General features: G+C 41.5%; 2 protein-coding genes across 2 annotated transcripts in view; one reads left to right on the top strand and one right to left on the bottom strand.

Moving 5' to 3' along the window:
- Positions 1–15,391, top strand: part of flt4 (fms related receptor tyrosine kinase 4) — a 119,733-nt gene extending 104,342 nt beyond the window's left edge. Inside the window, exons 22-30 of the mRNA XM_088343430.1 lie at positions 2,864–2,958; positions 5,124–5,246; positions 5,322–5,433; positions 7,372–7,471; positions 8,894–8,999; positions 9,076–9,200; positions 12,935–13,058; positions 13,298–13,383; positions 14,980–15,391. Coding sequence (XP_088199556.1) covers positions 2,864–2,958; positions 5,124–5,246; positions 5,322–5,433; positions 7,372–7,471; positions 8,894–8,999; positions 9,076–9,200; positions 12,935–13,058; positions 13,298–13,383; positions 14,980–15,184 — 1,076 coding nt within the window. The 3' untranslated portion in view covers positions 15,185–15,391. The remainder of the gene's footprint in view (positions 1–2,863; positions 2,959–5,123; positions 5,247–5,321; positions 5,434–7,371; positions 7,472–8,893; positions 9,000–9,075; positions 9,201–12,934; positions 13,059–13,297; positions 13,384–14,979) is intronic.
- A 7,442-nt stretch (positions 15,392–22,833) lies between these two features.
- The window catches only part of ergic1 (endoplasmic reticulum-golgi intermediate compartment 1), a 65,268-nt gene continuing 64,138 nt past the window's right edge, over positions 22,834–23,963 (bottom strand). The window contains exon 10 of the mRNA XM_088343429.1: positions 22,834–23,278. Coding sequence (XP_088199555.1) covers positions 23,171–23,278 — 108 coding nt within the window. The 3' untranslated portion in view covers positions 22,834–23,170. The remainder of the gene's footprint in view (positions 23,279–23,963) is intronic.

The raw sequence follows: 23,963 nt of genomic DNA, 5'->3' as shown, positions 1-23,963 counted from the left end.
TTGTTGCAGTTGTCTGCCCTAGAGTCTGATATATATTTTGTCATGAGTTTCAGACACTGCTAGGGGTGATTAAAAAAAACTAAAGTAATAGCAATTTCAATGATGTGTGAGAAAGAATAGTAGTGTCTATGAGAGATATCAATAGTGTGCTTGAGAGTCTACAAATGTATGTGTGTTGAAGAGTATAATAGTGAGTGAGAGAGTTTATAGTAGTGTGTGTGTGTGTGTAAGCATAGAAATGTGTATGAGTACAGTAGCATGTGTGGGTGATTATAGTAATATGTCTGTAAAATTAGAATAGTTTGTGCATAAGAGTATTGTAATGTGTGTGAGAGTAAAGTAGTGTTACATACAAGAGTATAGTAGTGTGAATAAGAGAGTATAGTAGTGTATAAGAGTAAAGTAATATGAGAGTCGAGTAGAGTGTGTGAGAGAGTTGTGGCAACTTTGGGAATAAAATGTAGGTTTTAAACTCCTAAGACACACAACCAAGAGACATTTTCCTGGTTTGAACAGAAAGAGGTTGATTAACCACCCAAAAAGGTTCTGGGGGAGAGAGGTGAGGTCCAAAAACAACTGAAGTCCTTCTCCAAACAAAGGTTGGCTTTCTGTGGTTAGTGGAACCCTGATTTGTCACCATAGGGGGCATTACCCTTCCAAGAAAAGTGGATAGAGTAAAAATGAAACAAAAGAAGAAGAAAAAACAAGCAGGGAAAAAGAAGAAAAAAAGAATAAGACTGAATTTTGGGGGCTCCCTCCATCAATAATAATCATGTCTCATGTCTGGTGGCTATGCACAACAAGAATGATCGAATTTTTTTACTAAATAATAATATAATAATAAATACTCAATAATAATAGCATTTATTTGTTCACTAGCAACTGGAATCTCTGTGTGAAACAACAAAATGTCAATTTAAAATACATATTAACGTTTTAGTGCAGCAACAGATAAACTACAAGATACAAGAATAAACTAAACATTTTTAAAATGAAAAAAGAACTAATTCTTAAACCCATCCTCAAAAATCTAAAAATAAACCTAATGAAGTATAAAACAATGTTAACCTTTTATATACTCAACAAATTAAAAGTCAGCAACACAGAATCCATTGAGAAAAATGCATATTGACCAATCACAAGGGGAAAGAATAGAATCTATTGTTTTAAATAATGAAACCTAACATAAGCTGCTGCTGGATGTGCTATTGGTTATGTTTAATGTGTATTAGTGCCGGGTAAACATTTTTTGGGGGTAATAATTGTTGTGCACCCCCATGCATTTGATATGCCCCCCTGAGACTCATGTCTGGTGACGCCGCTGGTGGAGCATTTGCTCCGGGTTGCACGGTTCCTTTAGTCTCGCCCTCCTGGGGCAAGGACACCTTAGGCAAAGAGAGTGAACTGTTAATAACAAATTCAAGGACGTCTTCCAGTGTACGGCCCAAACAAAAGGAAGTTACTCTTCTTACTTCGAGAAAAAGTTACGGCCAGTGGATGCTTACCCCAGAGGCGTGGAGAGACATTTGCTCCACCTGCCTGGTTATCTCTATCTTCTTTTTGGAAAGCTGTGCTTAAGTACGGCTCACTGGGAAATTGGTGGATTGGCCTCAGAGGCGACACCTCCCAGGAGCTGATTGATTGCTTGTATCGGGAGGTAGCGGTAGTCGACAACCTCCCCCAAAAGAAAACGTCGCGGAAAAAAAATCTCTATTCCTTTTTGTCGCATCCCTCAGCCGAGGGGTAAGGAAATAGAGAACATGTTTCCCGGCTCGGGAGACGAGGCTGTGGCTTTCCGTCTCTATCGCCCCCAGGCTGCAGAAAACAGAAGAAGCAGTTTGGTGCAATGGCTTTCCATTTATAAGTGTGCTAAGTCCCGGTCAAGAGGTCTTAGCCACAGTGAGTTCCTGCTTTCCAAAATAAAGTTCTCTAACTGCTTGATTATAGTTATTATAATAATTATAATTGTTTATAATAGGATAAAAAAAAATCTTTGACATGCGGTGAACTAATTCCTGGAATGATCATGACACACAGACGCAGATTATCAATCTTTTGATAACCTATGTGTCAGGTCCAGGACAGGACACAGGAAGCAGAACCCACTCGCGTAACGTTACTCACAGTTCATTGGGGAGAAGAGAAAAGGAGCGCACACTCGATCCGGAAATTGTTGGTCGCAGGGAGTAGATTGCTCGGAACGCGGAAAAGGTCCAAATTAAACAGCTGATCAAAACAGGAGCAAAAACACGGGAAAAAATTGGATATTCACAGGGTTTGGCAAAACAAGAGCAAAAATACAGGGAAAACAGAGATTATCAGGGCTTGACGTGTCAGATGACCCAGGGCGACTCACAGGACGGCATTTAGGTAGTGCTAGGGAGCAATCTGTCAACGAGTTTCAGCTGGTGTCCATGGGCGGGGCCAATTGGGCGCCTTGGCAACCGTGACAGAAACTGGCGCCACACAGCGAGGTCCAATTGGGTGCCATGGCAACAGTGACACTATGAGTACTTTGGTGTTTCAAATATTTACTATACAGCTAGAGAGTCTGGTCACTTCCTGTGTGTGGTTGTTCGTAGTTGTTGGAGTCGGCTGGGGGCATTGACTCTAGATTAGTAATATTTGTACATTTAAAATTCAAGATTTTCTCAATGGCATTAACTAAAATGCCAATGAGATTTTCTTTAGCAACCCCGGTGAACGTGTGTGTGAGACTATATTTGTGCATGTGTGAGAGTATTATGTTATATGTGAGAGCAAGTATAATTTACTTCTCAAACGGCCTCGAATACTATGGTTTGGATTGCTGCAGAAATCAACAAGCGTGACTTTTCATCCACGTTTGTTTCTCTCCTCACAGTGGAAGATTTGTGGAAAACGCCTTTGACGATAGAAGATCTAATTTGCTACAGTTTCCAAGTGGCCCGTGGGATGGAGTTCCTGGCATCTCGAAAGGTTCATTATCAGACCCGTAGCAATTAGAACGCAAGCGGCGGTGATTTGTCTCTGGAGGTCGCGCCGACTGGAAGGAGATTGCGGCTCCTGTAATTACAGAGTTAAGGAACGACGGAAAGCGTCCGCAAATTGTTATTCTTTTCGAGACAAATCCAGGGCGGTTCTTTAATAAGAATGAGGATCAAAATCACGTTGGGCAGCTGTCTCTTTAAATTGTGACGGATGACAGCTGGGATAGGTCACATCAGAAAGATTTGGGGCGGAGACATCATTGTTCAAAACATATTGCGGTTAATGGGGAGCATGACAGCTGAGTGCTTAGCACGTCCATGGCACAGTTCTGAGGTCATAAGTTTAAATCAAGCTACCAGCCTTTCTGTTCTGAGTTTGCATATTCTCCCCGTGATTTCGTGGGTTTCCTCCTACATTCCAAAAACACACATGTCAAGTTAATTGGCCAGTCCAGATTGGCCCTAGGTGTGAATGCACGAGTGTGTTGTCTACTCAGGGTTCAAGTCCCGGTGTGGGGTTTGCATGTTCTACCCGTGCCTGCGTCCCACATTCCAAAAACATGCATGTCAGGTTGATTGGCTGGTCCAAATTGTATGAATGAGTGAGTGAGTTGTCTGTCTCTATGTGCCCTGCAACTGGCTGGCAACCAGTTCAGGGTGTCCCCTGCCCACAGCCCGAAGATAGCTGGGATGGGCTCCAGCACCCCCGCGAGCCCACTGAGGATAAGCAGTGCAGTGCAGTGGATGGATGGATGGGGAGCAGAACCCCCTGCGAAATGTGAAAATCCCTGAAGGAGAGCACTTTCATAAAAGCCTCAAGTGTCAGCTTACCTCGAGATGACATCCTTACCGACTCAGAATAACGACTAACATAATAACAGCTATATCCAGTTGAATGGATGGTGGGCAGCACGGCGGCTGAGTGGTTAGCACGTCCGCGCGCAGTTCTGAAGTCATGGGATCAAACCTCCCTGTGTGGAGTTTGCATGTTCTCCCCGTGCTTGCGTGGGTTTTTTCTGGGCACTCCGGTTTCCTCCCACATTCCAAAAACATGCATGTCAGGTTAAACGGCCGGTCCAAATTGTCCCTAGGTGTGAATGAGTGAGTGAATGGTTGTCTGTCTCTGTGTGTCCTGCAACTGGCTGGTAACCAGTTAAGGGTATCCCCTGCCCACTGCCCGAAGGTAGCTGAGATAGCCTCCAACACCCCGGCGACCCTACTGAGGATAAGCGGTGCAGATAATGGATGGATGAATGGATGCTCTTAATTGTCATTATACAACGAATATGGATTGTGTTTCTCCTTTCAGTGTTGGAAACGGGGTTCGTACTGGTGCTTGAAACCCTTGGAAATGCTTGAATTTAAATGTTGTGTTTGAAGGTTTTTTTGCAATTCTTTACCATGTAAAGTTTTTCAGTGAAGCTTGATTTACTTGGCAAAAAAAAAAAATTATGGAAAAAAAGTGGGTCCTAACACAGCAAACAACTATAAGCGGGACACAGAACGTCTTTTCTCCCCATTGCTTGGGTTTATAAAAGATCCTATCTCATCTGTGATTAAGATACATAGGTTAGGTTACTAATGTAGGATGAATGATAAAGCATAGTCTTGAGAAAAAACAAAGCTAAGCATTTGGATTTGACCTTCTTTTACTGAGAACCGAAAGTCTGGATCTGAGTTTGACATCCGTGCCTCAAATGGCGCATCCGTGAATTCTATTTTCAGTTATGCAACATCCAGATGGATGTTTTTACTTGTATAGCCCTCCATCACAAAATGTCTCAAAGGATTGCACAGGTTACGATGACACCATCACCTGATCTTAAACCAACATGCGGGCAAGGAAAAACTCAAAATCTCAGTACAAGGAAAATAAGAAACCTTAGGAAGGGGCCTCACAAATGTTCTCTGGCTCATAATGGATAGTCAGGAAATACAACTACAGTGATTGCTTTGCTTGGTTGTGACGACGTCTAGTGGACATTTTAAAAACTGCAGGGCATCATCAGATATACTGCGGCCTATTTTCCCCTTGTGCTCCTCTCAGCATCGTCTCTCATGCCGGATTAAATCCATTGATGGGCGTAATCCAGGCCTTGGGCTGGATCTTTGAAACCCCCTGATCTAGACTTGAGGTTGTTTGTGTGCCCACAGTGTATCCACAGAGACCTGGCAGCCCGCAACATTCTCCTATCAGAAAACAATGTGGTGAAAATATGCGACTTCGGCCTGGCCCGGGACATCTATAAAGACCCCGACTACGTCAGGAAAGGCAACGTACGGCCCCCCTTCGCTCTTCGCTTACATCAAAGTTTACGGTTGGCTAATGATTTTTTCCTCCCACGCGCTCAGGCCCGCCTCCCTCTTAAATGGATGGCGCCGGAAAGCATCTTCGACAAAGTCTACACCAGCCAGAGCGACGTGTGGTCCTTTGGCGTTCTCCTCTGGGAAATCTTCTCACTCGGTACCAAACTTTCTTCTTATCCAAACGCAAATTCCGGTAGAATAACAAGTTAAATGAATGAAAACTTTATTTCGAAGATTAGAAAATAAAAACAGGACAAAAACAATGTCTCAACAACAAAAATAATAACATGTTCGAAAAGTGGCAGTAAGAAGCAGACGCTTATTTTCCCTACCCCTTCATCTTCACTATTAATTACACTTTACAGATAGCTCCTCTTGTGTCTAATATAACAAAGTCTCACGGATATACATATTACATAGGTCAGATATCAATAATGATAAGAATAACAATAGTCACATATTTTATACACTAATCATCGTAGTACCCATCTATTAACATTATAATGCTCATCGTCACTAAATATCATTGTGACACCAATGATAATAACAATAGCAATAATAACAGTTATGATATAATAATAGTAACAAAAACAACAAGGTTAACTATAGTTGTAACCGCAGTATTTCCAATCTCTAGTAGAGAGAGAGAGAGAGAGAGAGAGAGAGAGAGAGAGAGAGAGAGAGAGAGAGAGAGAGAGAGAGAGAGAGATAATTTCCCTACGGGGATGAATAAAGTAACACTTCCAGCAGTATTAAGAGATTAAGAGATTAACAGGATGGCCTCAGGGTGCTGTGTTGTAGTTTAGCAACAGCGCAGTGGATGACGTCACACGCTAGGCCAAAAGTTCGACGTCCCTGCAGCCGATGGAAATCTTTGTGCCCAGGGTTACACCACCTCGTGTTCAAGTAGATAGCGAGTCCACTTCCTCTCCGCTTCCCGCAGGCTTTTGTGTCTCTGTCTAACAGCGCTGAAGGTATCTCCAGGTAGCTCCGGGTAGCTCCACGTTAGTGTCCGGGATGCTAGATGTGAGCCACTTTTCCGTAAAACACAGCAAACTGCACTCCATGTACGCTGCACTCCCTGTTTTTAACCAGCACATTTAGTTCGTCGGCCTTATTTAGTAGAGAGTTCACATTTTATGATTACGGACGGTACCGAAGGCTTATAACGCTGCTAGCCGCTTAGCCTTCACCTTAGCTCCGACTCTGCATCCACGATAGGGCCCCTCATCACGCCGGCACGAGAATTCTTCAGGGCAAGAAGTTGATTTCTCTGAACGCATTGTGCGTTAAAACCATAACGATAGGATAGAAAGTAATCCAAAGTGTAGTTGTCAAACGGGACGAAAAACACAGAAGATAGAAGCAGACACTTAAAACAATAAATCACAAAAAGAGCGAAATAACACGGAGCTGCTGGAAAGGCTGCCGCTATTATCACCGAGTATCACTCATACGCCATTTTTCTCATCTCTGTATTCCGCCAGTAATGTATTTTTTTGTATTTACATTTGAACACGTGAATAGTTGGACATTGTTTGGTCTCGTCTTGCAAACCGCTCCAGAGCTTGACTCCACACACAGACACACATATACTTTTCCTGGTGGTTCTCACCTTTAGGATTTTGAATTTACTTCAGCCTCTTAAGTTATAACTTCCCTCTTTCCGAGTGAATAATTGTTGGATGTTTTCTGGCACTGTTTTTGTTGACCTTAAATATCAGTTGTGAAGTGAAAAAATTACTAAATCATCCAATTTTGGTAATTTGGACTGCAGGAATAAAATATTAGTGTGATCTCGATATCCTACCCTGTGTATGGTTTATAATTGAAGGTTTTTGGAGAATAAAAAGGGGCTGTAGTGAACTTTTGTAATTATTGCCCCAGACCTCTGCACATTATGTTAAGTATGGCAGAACTAGAGAACAATATAATAAATACAATGCATTATAGTTCAAACAATCTATTTTTTTCTGATAGTTTCTGACATGTAAATTGCCTCATCCAATGTGAAATTTTGATGGATTTCCAGAAGGAGATGAAGTCGTCACGCCTATTCATTTATTTTTGATTTGTTGATTTGTTTGTTTTCCAGGTGCCTCTCCGTATCCAGGAGTGCAAATTGACGAGGATTTCTGCAAGCGATTGAGAGACGGCGTCAGGATGAGGTCGCCTGAAACGGCCTCGCCCGAAATGTAAGATTGGGTGTTACAGAGGAAGGGTGAAAGTCAATGTCAAGGTTAAAACTTGATTGTAGTAGAAAGAAGAAAAGAACACACTCTGAGTCGGAAACTTGGGTTTTTAATAGCCCCTTCCATTGGAGGTGCGTGCTTCCAAAGAAGAACAGGAGGCTCATTTAGGAAAGGAAACTCCACATCTGATTGGTTTATATGAACCCAGGAAATGAATCTGATTGGTTCAGACAGGAATCACATATTTAAATGAAGTGTCCCCACCAATATTGATTTCTTGTCCCAACCATTACTATGTCCCAAAAATGCCAAGACCAAATCCACGCTATCACTTTTTTTAAACATTGTTTACAGCGAAGAAGGACATGCCACTTCAGAATAAACACATAATGTAAATGGTCTGCATTTATATAGCGTTTTTCAAGTCAATGAAGACCTCCCAAAGCGCTTTACAATGTGCTTCACACTTTTTCCAATTACACACACACTCACACACCAACATATAACACAGAGGAGCCGGGAATCGAACCTGCGACCTTCTGATCCCAAGACGCGCGCTCTACCTCCTGAGCTGATGCTGCCCTTCAGTCATCATTTTAATCAGTTACTCTGGCTAAATATGTCTGGAGCTAAAAAAGGTGGTCTATGTTTGATCATTTAAGGTTCTTATTGACTAATGCGAGCTGTGGACTGTGAAAAAAGCCTGCTATTGGCCGAGAGTGGTGTCATTCAAAAGGTCAGAGGCTAATGGCCATATTGGGAATAGTTTTAAGAGTCTGTACTTTTTAAAAGGGAGTTTTGGAGCAAAACAAACGGATTACAGCAAGGATTGTCCAGTGAAGCAGAAATGCTTTTAGGTGGATTTTTTTTATCCGTCTGCATTATTGTGTTTTACACGGTTGGATTATCCGAAATTGTCCTGGAAGTAACGACTCAATGATTGCGTCCATTCAACTCATTCGATGACTGCAAGGAGATGTAATTGGTGAGCCACACCGGCTTAAAATGTTTCGTTCTCTTTTGAAATGGCAAGAGTTTGCGCGTTCCAATGATATGTGGCACGATGTATTTCAATAATGGCTTAAACTAAATAAGATGAACTAAAAAGACAGTATTAGTTATTGATAGGATTATTCTGGTGTATTAGTATCCATCTGACTACGTCTTACTAAACATTCCTACTGAATTTTTATGGATGAACAGCATTTATCATTATTACGTTTTACCGTTAAATAAAGATAAATGATGTACAAGTATTGTACAATACATAAAAATGTACATGAACATTAATTACGCTGATCTCACCTACTTCTAAGTCTAAACTCAATGGCGAAAAAGGAGACAGGCTGCTCACAGAAGTGGCATATGGATGTCTGGCCCTGTTTTAAGAATTCTTCACATGACTTTAGCGCCCTCTGCCGGTAGATACGGGATCATGTTGGCGTGCTGGCACGGAGAGCCCAAAGAGAGGCCCCCCTTCCCTGCACTGGTGCAAACCCTGGGAGACTTGCTGCAGGACAACAGTCTGCCAGTAACAGAGACCCCACCCCACAATTCAAGAATAATGGGAAGGATTTGTATTCCTAATCGTTCCGTTTTGCTTCCAGGACGGGAAGGACTACGTCCCTTTGAACCAATCGCAGAGCTCGGAAGACGACGGCTTCTCTCAAGGGTCATCGCGGCCTCCGTCTGAAGAGGAACTTGGGCTGGTCTGCAACGTGATCCCCAGCAGGTATTCGGAAAGGGATTCACTTTGCAGGAGCCACAATTCTCTCAAACACACACATTTCACCAGTTGGCCCAAGGTATAGGCGAGCTAAGAGGCCTCTCAGGGCCCCGTAACCACTAGGGGGCCCCCAAGAGTGGTTAACTTTCTTGGGGCCAACATTGTCCCCAATGTCACTCAAAAATACTTCTACAGAAATACAACAAAATACGACACAATAACTACAAATATACTGCTTAAAAACAAGGACTTCATATATTATTTGGCTTTCATTCTGAAAATACTTCCCAAAATAATGCATTTTGAAGACAGTATGTCTCGTCTTTGTCATCCTTGCTGAAAAAAACGGCACTGATGACGGGCTAGCTGGCCAAACAACACACAGTGTAAAGCCAACAAGTGCCAAACCAAGAGCAAACAAGACAGGAAAGCCCTCGGCATCCCCGACACTAACGGGGAGCTAGCTGTAAAAAAAAAAATCCACTGACCGTAACACTCGTGGTGAAAAACACAGACAACGCCTACCTAATAGGAAAAGGTAATGTAGGAATGCACGCTGGCGACAGGTAAACTTACCCCACGCAAATTTTGGAGGTCGAAGTTTCCAATTTTGCCAAGCAGAAATGAGTTTTATAGATAGATAGATAGATAGATAGATACTTTATTCATCCCCGAAGGGAAATTCACTTTTCCAGCAGCATCCCTAAGCTGAGAACAATCGAAAATAACAGAACAATCGAAAATAACACGGGAGCTGCTGGAGTGGCTGCCATTCGTGACGGCGCCGGAGAAACGATTCAATTTGAATCATGTACAAACAAACAAACAATTGAATCATGTACAAGAAACGATTCAATCTGAATCATGTACAAACAAACAAACAATTGAATCATGTACAACAAACAAACAAAATATTTATGTTTCAATAAGTGGAGTGTTAATAAAATGGGGGGAAAATAATTTCTGATACTGATATAACCAGGTAAAACTAATTTTAAGTTACCTGTCCAAATGAATGTTGTGCCATCTCACCTTTCCCACTCTCTCTGCTCGCTCCTGAAACTTTATCAAATAGTCCAAAATTTTACCTCATCTTCTCCGCTCACCTCGTCGTCCTCTTCTCCTTCCACTTCGCACTACAGAGACTTTTGATCAGGGGTGTCAAAGTCAAATAGATAAAGGGGGCAAATACAAAAATTTGACTAGAATCCAAGGGCATGACTGGAATAATGTTGAAATTGAAAGAAGCTGCTAATGTTGTACTGGTCGCAGTTAGCCCCTAAAGCAATGTTAGACAATATATCTAACGCCCTAAAATTAAATACGTACTCAATTCAGGCTGATGACTGCCTAATCATCACAGAAAAATAACTAAAAATAAAATAGTTGCAGTGCATTCAATTTTCCAAGGTTTTTAATTGAGCAACCTAGTTATTAATGCTATTTACTCATGCTAATCCAGCAAGTGACAGCATCTGTGATGTCAGCTACTTAACGGTAGTTGCTAATGTTGTGTTGGTCACAGCCATGCAATCACTGGTAGAATTACTACAAAAATACTACAGTAATTCTATACAACAAAATACTAAAGGACATTGGTAGCCTAATATCTACTAAAAACAGGAATCAAGATTTCCTTTCCAGAGTCTTTCATGACCTTTGAACACATTTTATACTATGTATATGCATATGTTGACTATTTTTTGCACTATGATTATTTTTGCACCAAATGCATATTGCACAAACCCTTACGATACCAAACTGTATGTAACATCCTACATGCCGACATTTCTTGTGTAAATTGTGTGTAAATTTTAACTATAACCTTTTCCTCCTTGTTTTATAACCTTATCTTCTCTGTTCCTTTATCTTTTTGGGTTTTTACCTCACTGTGAATGTGTGAAACTGAAGTGTCATGCCCAATTTCGTTGTCACAATATGATAACCCATTTTGTAACAATGACAATAATGGTATAGTCTATTCTATTCTATAATGTCAATTCCAGAGCGCACAGGATTAAAAGCCAGATTCGCAAAATTTAAAGAAGAATCCCACCTTTGCTGTCCCACTGGATTTTAAGCCACAGGCTTTAAAAGCCATAAAAATGAGCGTCCATTTATTACATTTTAAAAACAATCACCGGGGAAATGTCTAGTAAAGTAAAGTAACACGTTGTGCCGTGATCGAGAAACTCAATCTTGATCGAGTGCAGCAGTCACTATAAATTGAAATTCCTTTGACATATAAGCAGGAGTAACAAAAAATTTGAAGCCTGTACTCATGCTGATCTTAAGCTCTCCCATCCCTTGCGCACACGACCAAATGATAGACATGGTATTACCTCTAGTACTGCATCAGAAAAATCATACATAAATGTTTGGAATCTCTCTAATAGGTAGTGTCTGCTGATTGAACATTTTAGTGTGGTAGCAGTAATTATCGGCTATATTCCTTTATCGGACTAAAAACTTCAATGTCATATTAGGCTGTTATCAGTCTGATAATCAGCCCATGAATTATCGTGCACCCCTCCTTTAGTTAGTCACTAGTGACCTTCAATGTTTTTTTTTAAACATTTGAAATCAGCCCTTTTTTTGTATATGTTAAACACTTAGGCAGATGTTTTAGGGGCCTATTTCAACCCTACCTGGTAATAAGATAATAATAACATAGTCAAGTCATGTTTATTTTTGACACCCTTAATCACAAGGGGTCTGAAAGGGTTGCACAGACCACAAATTATTGCAAATCACAGACTATTATTACACCATCCCCTGATCTAAAACTTACATGAGGGCAAGGAAAAACTCAAAAATCTCCACATGAAGAAACCTTGAGAAGGGGCGGCACATGAGGTAATCCCCCTTCCAGGATGACCAGGCTGCAATTTGTGTTGCAATATTAAACATTACACATATTTGGCCCCCTTGCAGCACTCAGTGGTACTGCACGTTACATCTTTATGGCTTGAGCCCCCTTTTTTGTCTTTTCTTCCTTTTTGTTTATTTTACCCTAGCGCTCTGCTTCTTTTTTTTAATGTTTGTAATTTTTTTTCTCTGCTCTTCTTTTTTTTCCCTAGCGCTTCACTTATTGTCTTTTCTTTTTGGTTTCTTTTCCCCTAGCTTTACACTTTCTTCCTTTTTTCTTATTATTTCTTTACTTTCTTATTTGTTTCTGTTTCCCTGGCTTTTTCACTTTTCCCTTTAATTTTGTTCTTTGTTTCTTTTCCTTTAGCCTTTCACTTCTTTGTCTTTTTTTCTACGTTTTCCTCTGTTCCTTCACCCCTAGCTTGTTCCTTTTTTGTCCTTTTTTCCTTTACCCCAGCTTTTCTCCTTTTTTCTTCCTTTTGTTTTATGTTTCTCTGGCTTTTCACTTCTTTTTCCTTTTATTTTGTTTCTTGTTTCTCTCCTCCTAGCTGTTTACTTTTGGTTTTTTATATCTTTTTCTCCTTTTATCTTTTCATTTCCCTTTGCTTTTCTTCTCCATTTTCTTTTTTTTATGTTTCTTCTTCATACCTAGGATTAACATAAATGGCTTTTAGAAATGCGTACGTACTGTATTGAAAGAAACCCCAAAAATATGACCCTAAGCCGCAAAAAGTTTTGGTAACCCCTTCTGTAAGGTAAGGTTTGATCCTTTAACCGTTAATGAGGTGTTCCGTGAGCGTGCCGGGTCATCTTCAGCTCAATACGAGCGCCAGTTCTGCGAAGGTTTCCGACCTGTGACTTGTTCCCCCCAGCAGATATTACAACTTGGCGCCCTTCGCCGGCTGCGGCCCGACGGCAGCTTCAAAAGCCTGCCGGCCCCGAGTTCAAACGTTCGAAGAGCTTCCTTTAGAAATTCAGCCTCACAAGAGCACTCAGGTAGGAACTCTCCTATGATTACCGTGAAAGGTTTTGATGGCTCGGGTTGACCTTTTCTGGGGTTGATGCTCCGCACAAAAGCTTTTCACTTATATAAGACGGCGAGGCGGCTTTGGATTCTGGTCCTGATGAAAGCCCTCGTGGACACGGACATTGAGAAAGTTGATTTCAGGGCACGGCGGCTGGAGTTTCGCCGAGGTCTTTTGAGGTTTCTGAACATTTTCTCGCCGTCTTTCCAGGATAACCAGACAGACAGCGGGATGGTTTTGGCCTCCGACGAGCTGGAGAGATTCGAGCACGGGCGCAGAGCAGCTGGAGCCAAAAGGTGAATTTCTCTTTCAAATTTGGTCCTTTCGACCAGATGTTGGATCTTAACCCCTTAAGGTTACTCCCGATCGTCTGGCCGTCGATAAACAGTCGTGTCTTCACCATGTCACCAGTCATTGGAAAGCTTCAACTCTTGGGATTCAAGATATGATCATTTCAAAATGTACTCGTCACAGAAACATTACGATCAGTCTGAAGCAAGCTACTCGAAAACTAAAAAACGGGATAGCTCACCCAAAAGTGCCGGGAACTTCTTCTCATGACACGATTCCTCAGAAATATGGTCTGGTTATATTCACGAGAGTCCGGTGAATCGAACCGTGTGAAATATTTACTCCAAAACACACGATACTGCCGATAGATGAAAAAAAATCCTCCTAAAAGCATGTCTGCCTCCATTGATGTTACTCAATTGTAGTTTGTTTGTTTCACTTCAAATTTCCCCTTTAAAAATGAACAGAATACTTTTGTTAGCCTCTGACCTTTTGATTGACCCCACATTTAGCCAATTGCAAGTTTTTTAGCGGTCCTTAAAAATTGACAACCTATAAAGGCCTGTTTCAGGAAAAAAAAACGACACCATGACTGTTTCCGCTTCAAAAATCTTCAGCCAAATTTAAATGTGGGTTGACAGGTGTTATCCATTAGCATTTCCATTGTTTAAGGTGTTTATTCAAATCTGCTTCTTACTAGCCCTTTTCGAACATTTTAAGTAACATTATTTTGTTGTTGAGTCATTGCTTTCGTCCCGTTTTTATTTTAAAAGTTTTTATTCATTCAATAAATCACAGCCGAAGGTAAACGTGCGCAAAGCCAATTGTGATTCACTTTACGCACCATTATTTCGCGAAAGTGCGCCCCATAATGGGTTCACTTCTCGAAAGAGAAGTAAAACATTTGCAACTCTTTCACAACGTCTAAAAATCGGCCAAAGTAAACAAATGCAACGTTTTAAGGGGTGTGAACTGGTCTTCTCCAAAGGGCCACTTTTGGAAACACCAGACTTACCATTAGAAAAATGTGTAAAATACAATGTTTAGTTTTTCAGATTGTGATCAGATTTGACAAGGTTCTAGGTCAGGCTTCAAGCTTCTGTCTGTTTTCCAACTTAGCTGCCCATGCTACACTATTTTGCAGAAATTTCATTACAAAAAAATACAGGCGAGAATACAAGCCTTCTATGTCCGTGTGTCCCAACTCTGATTACTCAATGTTAGTAGCACATGCAGTGATTATTTCCAAAAACTTCAGAGTTTTACCTTCCAAGTGACCAAAACCATCCATAGTTTTCAAACGGTTCAAGAACAGCATTCAATTTACTTTGGGTACATCTTGGATAGTGATTTTAGCCAAATTTTACGGGAAGGGTAAAGAGTTAAGCCTGAATTTTAGGCCCCAAATTGTCAATCATTACGTTCGGGTCGGGCCAGTCTTCTCTCTTGCTATCTTTTTTCAGCCACTCAGGGATACTAGCATAAAAAACAAATGGATCTGTGTTGTCATAGTATATATAGATTTTTGTCATCACAGACTCGTGGGCTATTTTCTTACTTTTTGCCCCTTTTTTGTGCTCTCCCTTCGGACGCATGAGCAGCAGCAGCAGCACGGAGCCCCTGACGGCTTCACACGGTTCTTTCGGTCGAAATTTCGGCTCCAGCGACTCCACCAGGCCGAATTTCTTCAACCAGTCGTCGGGTCAGAACTTCTACAACAACGAATACGGGCATTTGTCTGAGGAGGGCTTCTGTGCCGGGGACTTCTTCTCATCGCCAACCTGCTTGACTTCTTCCAATGTGTGAGAAAAATATTGCAGAAGAAGTTTAACGTTGCTGTAAATAATATAGGGAGTTGGGAGTAAGGCCTTGGACTGAATTCGATGCGCCTGACAGCACTGCAGCCACTGGGGGGCAGCATTGCGACTACCAAAGTATTTTCTTAAACACATCTACTGTATATTTTTTTTGTATTCAAGGTGTCTTTTATATAACCCTACAATGAGAACATATAAAGAAATTGATCTCATCCATGATGTGTTATTGGAATCTTTGTTTAAAATGGCTGACGAGAATTTCCACTGGCTTATATCACTTGGTGTTATGCAAGACGTCATTACCGAGTGGAGTGAAATATGACACAAGGGTAACATTGCCAACAACCGGACCTTTTTTAAACAAACCCAAAAAATGTCACCGGCCTGCCAAGAGGACCAAGAAGTAGCCGCAGGAATGTGGGTCAAGTAGAAGCACAACATCCGGAGAATGTTCTAGATCAAGAAGCAACATTTCGCAGTTTTCCGAAGTGAAATCAAGGTTCAACTTTTGACCTGAAATCTAAACGACTCAATGAATCACGACGATAACTTGAGCTTTACACAAAGGACAATTTATGTTATGTAATCTAGTTATTACTATGCTGCCATTGTGTTATCACAAGGTTGTAATTCTTAGATGTAGGGTTAAAATCGGCTCTGTCAACGACTAAAATAAATCAAAGTGCTTAGATAATCACAATGACTTATCACGGGTGAGCTATTTTAGGAGACCAGTCCAGTTCTAAAGCTGGTCCCACCACGAAATGTCGATACACCTGACCCGTTGTAGCGAGCCGATGCTCGTTCTGTGTACATTGTTACAAAGAATGACAATACAAAGGAAATTATTATTATTATTATTGGTGACTCCTGGTTTGAGGCGGTTTAAATAAACTGAATATTAAGCGGGGAGCGGCGTTATAAGTCTTCGGTACCGTCCGTAATCATGGTAAATGTGAACTCTCTACCAAATAAGACCGACAAACTGGCTGTTCTGGTGAAAAACATCAAAGAGCACAGGGAGTGCAGTTTGCTGTGTTTTACGGAAACGTGGCTCACGTCTAGCTTACCGGACACTAACGTGGAGCTACCTGGAGCTACCCGGCTTTAGCGCTTTTACACAGAGACACAAAAGCCTGCGGGAAGCGGAGAGGAAGTGGTGTGACCCTGGGCACAAAGATTTCCATCTGCTGCAGGGACGTCGAACTTTTGGACTAGCGTGTGACGTCATCCACTCCGCTGTGGCTAAACTACAACACAGCACACCAAGGCCATCCTGTTAATAATCAACACGAGGATACTGCTGGAAGTGTGAATTTCCCTACGGGGATGAATAAAGTATCTATCTATCTATAAAAAGTGAGTAGAGGGGTGGAGGTATCGAAAAACAGATGAAGTTGTTTGATTCGCCCTTGTATTTTGCACGGGCGGTGCTCCTCGCTTTTAACGTAACAGTAGCACGGCCTTACATCGGGCTAGTCCCATCAACTCAAACTCCACTGATTTTAATTCAAACGCACCTCCTCAAACGCGCAATTCACTCTGAACAGGAGCTAGGACATCACCAGTAGCTTAGCTGTTAAGATCCCCAGTCAAACCTGTACACATTCTGAGGGGGCTAGTGTTGGAGCTGTGGTTAGTAAGGTTCTGGTTGGAGCAAAGGTTAAGCGGTTGACCGTATACCATCACTGGTAGCTTGACTGGTAACCAGCCTGTTAAGATGACAAGGTTATGGGTTCGATTCCCAGTCAGTCTGGTACAGATTCTAGAGTCAGAAGCCTGGTGTTGGAGTCATTAGAGTTTTGGTTGGAGCATGGGGTAGGATTTTGGCTTGAGCTAGGATTAGGGTTATGTTGGGGTTTAGGATTTGGTTGGAGCTATAGTTAGCATTCTGAGCATTAGGTGTATCAGTTCTAGCTTTTGAGCATTCCATACTGCCGGAAGCTCTAGATTCGATCCCCAATCAAGCCAATACAAGGTGTGGGGGGCCTAGTTTTGGAGCCATGGTTAGTTTCATGTGATGTTTAGGATTTTGGCTCAAGCTAAGGTTAGGGTTGTGTTGGAAGTTAGGATTTTGGTTGGAATTATAGTTGAAATTTTGAGCAATAGGTGCATCACTTCTAGCTTTTGAGGAATGCATACTGCCGAAAGCCCTAGATTCTATCCCCAATCAAGACAATACAAGGCATTGGGGTTGAGATTTGGAGCCATGGTTAGTGCGTTAGTGTGAAGCAAGGTTTAGGGTTTTGGTTGGAACTAGGATTAGGGTTGTGTTGGGAGATAAAGTGAGGGTTTTGATCAATAGGGTAATCACTGGTATCTCAATTGGTAAAATGACTGTCTTCCACACGCAAAGTTGTGGGTTCTTGGATTAGGGTTTTAGTTGAAGCGAGGGTTAAGATAAGAATTATGGTTGGCATTAAAGCAATCCTGGTATTTTAACTGCAAAAATGCTGGTATTATACTTGCACGGTTCTGAGTTTGACCCTGGTAATGGAAGTAAAAGTTCTAGATTACTTTTTTCGTCAGAGCAATCAAAACCGTAATCGTAGCTATACTTGAAGAAATATTGGTAGCTCACCTGGTAAAATACCACCATTACAGTTTATAACGTCGCAGCTTCAATCCCCAGTCAAGCCAGTAGTGGTTGAGTTAAAGTTTTGGTTGAAGAGGGCTTAGGTTTTAGTTGGAGTTAGGGTTTTTACTGTAACTGCTGTGTTTTGATTTACTGTAAGTGCTGCAGTAGCTCAGGAGGTAGAGCGCTCGTCCTGGGATCAAGGGATTCCAGTTCCAATCCCGGCTCATCCGTGTTACATGTCGAAGTGTCCTTGGGTAAGACACTGAACCCCTAATACCCCCAATAAGCAGGTTAGCGCCTTACATGGCTGCAAGGCCGCTATTGGGACATGTGGAGCACATTGTAAAGTGCTTTGGGAAGTCATTGACTTGAAAAACGATATATAAATTCAGATCATTTCATTTCACTAATTTCTAAATGAAACACTAACCATATTCATTAGATAAATGTAATCATACAATCAATAGATGTTAACTAAATGAGAATATACCCTACATGAAAAATTGTGATTAAAAAAATTGATACTAAATATAAACAGATGTTTTTTTTTCATTAATTCTTTTACAACACATAAAAAAGAACACTAGAAAAAAAAAAAGGAAAATATATGAGAAAAACAGGGAAAGACTAATGCGTATTCTTTTGCATAAAGGGGGTACGCAAACTATGATTTGTTTCCGATGTGCCCCCTTTTTAGGGAGAACCCGATTAATGTCAACAAAATCCAAAAAAAAAATCACTGGAGTGATGTCGTTATCTCATTTTTTGGTCTTTTAAACGTCATATATAAGTTCAGTGATGATTCACTCCATGCGGAGGCCTCCAACATGGACCAAAAGCGTTGGTGTACGAGAGAGGGGGGCTGGGGGGGGCAATTTGAATATGTAGTGGCGGAGGAGGCCACCTGAGGATGAATAAAAAGCAGTTGAGTCACACTAAGAGGCTCTTATCTGCACCGTGCATATGCATGGCGGCGGCTTATTGAGCTTACGAGCTGACGTCACGCGTGACGATACCCGGCAGGTGACGGGAGCAAAGTCCACAATACACACGCTCATAAGTCCATCGTTTTATTTCATGAAACCGGTTTGCGTCGAAAACTACGAAGGTACCATATGGAGAATAGGAGTGGAATGCATTTATCTTACACAAAAAGGGGAAAACTCGCAAATAAATAATCAAGAACGGTATGACAGTAACCTCATTGGCACCCTTACACACAACAATTGAATACATCAAGGTAGGAAACAACTAAATATGCACCGCCCAAAAAAATGGATACACAATTTAGCAGATTTGTTACTTCCCGTCTCGATTACTGTAATGCCCTACTCTCCGGTCTCCCGAAGTCCAAAATCAAGAGCCTTCAGCTGGTACAAAATGCTGCAGCGAGGCTTTCAACTAAGACAAGAACGTTTGATCACATTACCCTGATTTTAGCTCACCTGCATTGGCTCCCTGTTAGCTTAAGACATGATTTTAAGGTTTTGTTGGTAGAATACCAAATCATGCATGGACTTGCTCCCTCATATCTTTCAGATTTAATTCCCCCCCTATGTCCCGGTCCGGAACCTTCGCTCTGAAAACGCTGGTCAACTAGTTTTCATGTGAAGGTGTTTGCAGAAAAATGCCATATTTCTGCAAAGTTCGTATACACAGATGCATGGAAGATGCATACAAACAAACAGTGTAAGGGCAAAAGGAATACGGTACCATCGAGTATTATGGCAACACAGAAATGAGTCATCTTTCCAACAGCCGAGTGTCCAAATAATCACATGACTTGAAAAGTCTGAGGTTAGCATTTTTTTGCGTCACCGCGCAGACTTTCCGTATCCTCATCGGGGGTAAAAACAAACACGCAAAAATAACTTTGAACCTATAAAAACAGCACAATTTTTTGGAGTCGATTTAAAAATATATACTAATCTTAACAGAATAGGTACGTTATAATGACATGTTACTCCTCTATCAAGTAAAAAACTAATTATATATAAAAAAAAAAACAGATTGACAGTCTTTCAGGTGAAACTATGACTCAAGTGATGTGTGGGGGGATTACTGTAAAAAGACGTGCATTGCATTGCCCCATTTCTTGTTTTTAAAATTTTGAATCATCTAACTCAGGGGTGTCAATTACATTTTAACTCAGGGGCCACACGATAGAACAAACATTCTCTCGGGGGATGGACTAGTCGATTAGAGGGTAAGAAAAAGAGAGAAAGAAATAAGAGAGAGGGAGAGAAAAAGAGAGAGGGTGAGACAATGAAAGGGAGAGAGAGAGAGCTACAGAGAGAGAGAGAGAGAAAGTGAGATTCAGAAGAAATAAAAAGAGAAATAATGGGAGGGGGTAAAGAGAAAGGCAGAGAGAGAGAGAGAGAGAGAGAGAGGGAAAGTGAGATTCAGAAGAAATAAATAGAGAAATAATGGGAGGGGGTAAAGAGAGAGGGAGAGAGAGAGAGAGAGAGAGAGAGAGAGAGAGAGAAGGAAAAAAATCCAAAGAGAAATAGAGAAAGAGAGAAGGGGAGAAAGAGAGAAGGGGAAAGCAAGAGAGAAAAGAGAAAAGGAAAAAGAGAGAGCAAAAGGTAAAAAGACATAGTGAGTGAAAGGGAGTGAGACAGAGAGTGATACAGGGAGTAAGACAGAGAGTGACAGAGAGAGAGAGAGACAAAGAGAGAGAGACAGACAAAGAGAGAGAGAGACAAATAGAGAGAGAGAGAGACAGACAGACAGACAGACAGACAGAGAATGTGAGAATCAAAAGAAATAAAAAGAGAAATAATGAGATGGAAAGGAGCGAAGGAAAGAAATCCAAAGAGAAATAAAGAAAAGGGGAGAAAGAGATAAGGGGAAAGCAAGAAAGAGAAGAGAGAGAAAAGGAAAAAAGAGAGAGCAAAAGAAGGTAAAAAGACACAGAGTGAAAGAGAGTGACAAAGAAAGAGAGAGAGACAGAGACAAAGAGAGAGAGAGAGAGAGAGAGAGACAAAGAGAGAGACAGAAAGAGAGAGAGAGAGACAAAGAGACAGAGAGAGAAAAAGAAATACAAGTACAGTGTTTGTTAGAGGCAACATCAAGCGGACATACTTCAACCTGCAGCTCGTTTTTCGCGGGCCGGATTCAATTCCTTAACGGGCCTAAACCGCCCCGCAGGCCGCCTGATTGACACCCCTGATCTAACTGGCCACCTTTATTTCCCTATATCTAAAAAGAAGTTCTTTTACACCTTCTTAAACAAAAAGCTTCCTTTTGCAGCAATTAAAGATGAAGATAGTTTCGAAAATATGAAAGCACAAATGGCTAGAAAAAGAACACTTCACATATTGACCCTTTGCACTTGGCCTTTCCTGGCAGAACGAGAGCCATGACGGACGGCAAGAAGCGCCCTACCGGGCAACACTCGAACGAGCATCTGAGTAGAAACACATATCAGTAACGATGACAGAAGACTATAACCACAATTTTTTAGGATGGTGAGTCATTGCAGTGCGATGGGCTGTGTGAACTGGCAAGGTTCCAAGCCCGATTTGGCAATTTATCATATCCCTTTTGATAAAAACAGAAGTCTGCAATGTTTATCGGCAAACAAACTGAGAAACTGGTCTCGGCCCTCAAAGTATTCCAGGATTTGCAGCGAGCATTTTTAGTTAAGTTTGATGTATTTCCAAGCAAAGACACTCAATATAGCTACCAATAAATTAGCTAGTGCTAACTAGCTAATCTAAGTGTCTTACCGTTGCCATTTCTTACTAGGTAAACGAACTTCTTTCATTGCCATTAACAAGCCATTCAAAACAGTAATGTTTCAAATATCGCCGGTATTAAAAGCTGTCATTTTCTCTACCAAAAAGTTTCATACGCCAAAATAAACTGTCAACCTATCAATGCATAAAATGGGAGACGAAGGTTTAGAAGATAAAACGTCATTTCTTCAAAGTAACTATTTTCAACATGCTCAAAAGTCATTTCTATACTTTACCGGGCTTTACTGTTCCATTACATTCTCCCAAAATTTAGATACAAAGTCATTCTACTAATGTTTGCAAAAAATATTTCATGCTGGGAGCGCATTTTTCAGCGCAGCACTGATAAGAACTGGTAAGCATCTGGACTTTTATAAGAGTTTAGATCAGCACTGGTGTATGGGGATACTCCATTTACAATAAAGATCAAAGCGGCGCTCCCACGAGCGGCTGCCTTTTCCAGCAGCTGCCCTATTGTTTTATTGTCTGCTCTTATCTTCGGTGTTTTTTTCTTCCCGTTTTGACAACTACACTATGGATTACTTCTATCCTATGGACATGGGTTTTAGCGCACAAAAATGCGTCTAATCAAGGAATCAACTCCTTGCCCTGAAGAATTCTCGTGCCGGCGTGATGAGGAGGCCTATCGTGGAAGAAGAGCTAAGCGGCTAGCGGCGTTATAAGTCTTCGGTACCATCTGTAATCATGGTAAATGCGAACTCACGACCAAATAAGATCATCGAGTGCTGGTGGAAAACATCGAAGCGCACAGGGAGCGCAGTTGCTGTGTTTTGCGGAAACGTGGCTCACGTTTAGCATTCCGGACGCTAACGTGTAGCCACCCGGAGCTACCCGGAGCTATCCGGCTTCAACGCCGCTAAACAGAGACACGAAAGCCGGGGGGAATTGGAGGGGAATCGGAGAGGAGGCGGACTTGCTAACACGAGGTGGTGTATCACTGGATTTTCACAAAGAAAAGATTTCCATCTGCCGCAGGGATGTCGAACTTTTGGACTAGCGTGACGTCATCCGCTCCGCTACAAGCACCCCTAGGGCATCATGTTCATCTGTTAATAAACAATGGGGTAGACTGCTGGAAGTGTGAATTTCCCTGCGGGGATGAATAAAGTATCTATCTATCTATCTATCTATAAAGTGATATGGTTCGTGTGGACTGAAGTCAGCACGATTAGACGATTTTGTTAGAGGTGAATAGGAAGATAGTATGGGTTGGTAGCTAGCTCTGCTAATGCTATCTTCATTTTCTCTGAATATCCCTCTATCTGCTATCCGACAAGATGAGACACCTCATCCGATAGTTTGACTAGTCGTTGCCAGTGGTGTTGAATAGTATAGTTATCGTTGATGTCTACCGTTTACTGGGAATACCCACTGTTTACTAAGGTTTACCGCCATCCGTCATGGCGTCGTCACATGGTTAGGTCATGTGTGTGCAAAGGGTTAATAAAAGAATAAAATCAACTGATAAAACTGACGAACCGGGATAGCCTGAAAGTCAAACCCTGTGCTTTGAGCCCCTTCAATGGTCACCGAAATACATTCCCCAAAAAGAAGCAGGATTGGATTTAGCTAACAGGCTACCTTGCACTTATAAATAAGAACATTGGCAGACGGTTGGTGAGGTTTGGAGTTAGTTCTAGGACATTTTCCCAATCTGGATCTTCTTCCAGGCTTCTGAGGCGGTGAATATGCAGGAATCGATGATGCCCGCCACTGTGAAGGTCCCGCCGACGATGGCACATATCTGGGCATAAAGGCAAAGAAATTCATAAGAGATCCAACTCAACATTGAAAAGCGCTACAACGTAGGGTTAACCGAAACTTTATCGACATTGCGATGTGACGCAGTCCGATTGTTTAATCGCAGAACACTGCGTTTTTTTTCAAGGATTTATAGAAGGCAAACCCTAACAAAGCTCCCCAGAAGAGGGCACAGTTTACTTCAATTTCACTTCTTAATAATCCTGTAGAATTCAACTGAAATGTCAATCCAAGATCTACTTAAAGTAAAATAAATGCAGTTTTTAAACCGTTTAGAGCAGGGGTGTCACAAGGCCACACGATAGAACTTTCATTCTCTTGGGGGCCGGACTAGTAGATAAGGGGGAAAGAAAAAGAGACAGAAAGAACTAAGAGAAAGAGAGGGAGCGAAAAAGAGAGGGTGGGACAAAGAGAGAAAGGGAGAAAGAGAGAGAGAGAAAGAGAAACAGAAGGAGAGAGAGAATCAAAAGAACTAAAAAGAGAAATAATGAGAGGGGGAAAGAGAGGGAGAGAAAGAAAGAAATCCAAAGAGAAATAGAGAAAGAGAGAAGGGGAGAAAGAGAGAAGGGGAAAGGAAGAGAGAGAGAAAAGAGAGAAAAGGAAAAAAAGATAGAGCAAAAGAAAGTAAAAAGACACAGAGTGAAAGAGAGTGAGACAGAGTGACAAAG

This window comes from Urocampus carinirostris, chromosome 9 (assembly GCF_059441175.1).
Source record: "Urocampus carinirostris isolate Australia breed hairy pipefish chromosome 9, RoL_Ucar_1.0, whole genome shotgun sequence".
Classification (NCBI taxonomy): Eukaryota; Metazoa; Chordata; class Actinopteri; order Syngnathiformes; family Syngnathidae; genus Urocampus; species Urocampus carinirostris.
The sequence above is the reverse complement of the archived record's forward strand: the minus strand, read 5'-3'. Positions and strand labels throughout refer to the sequence as shown.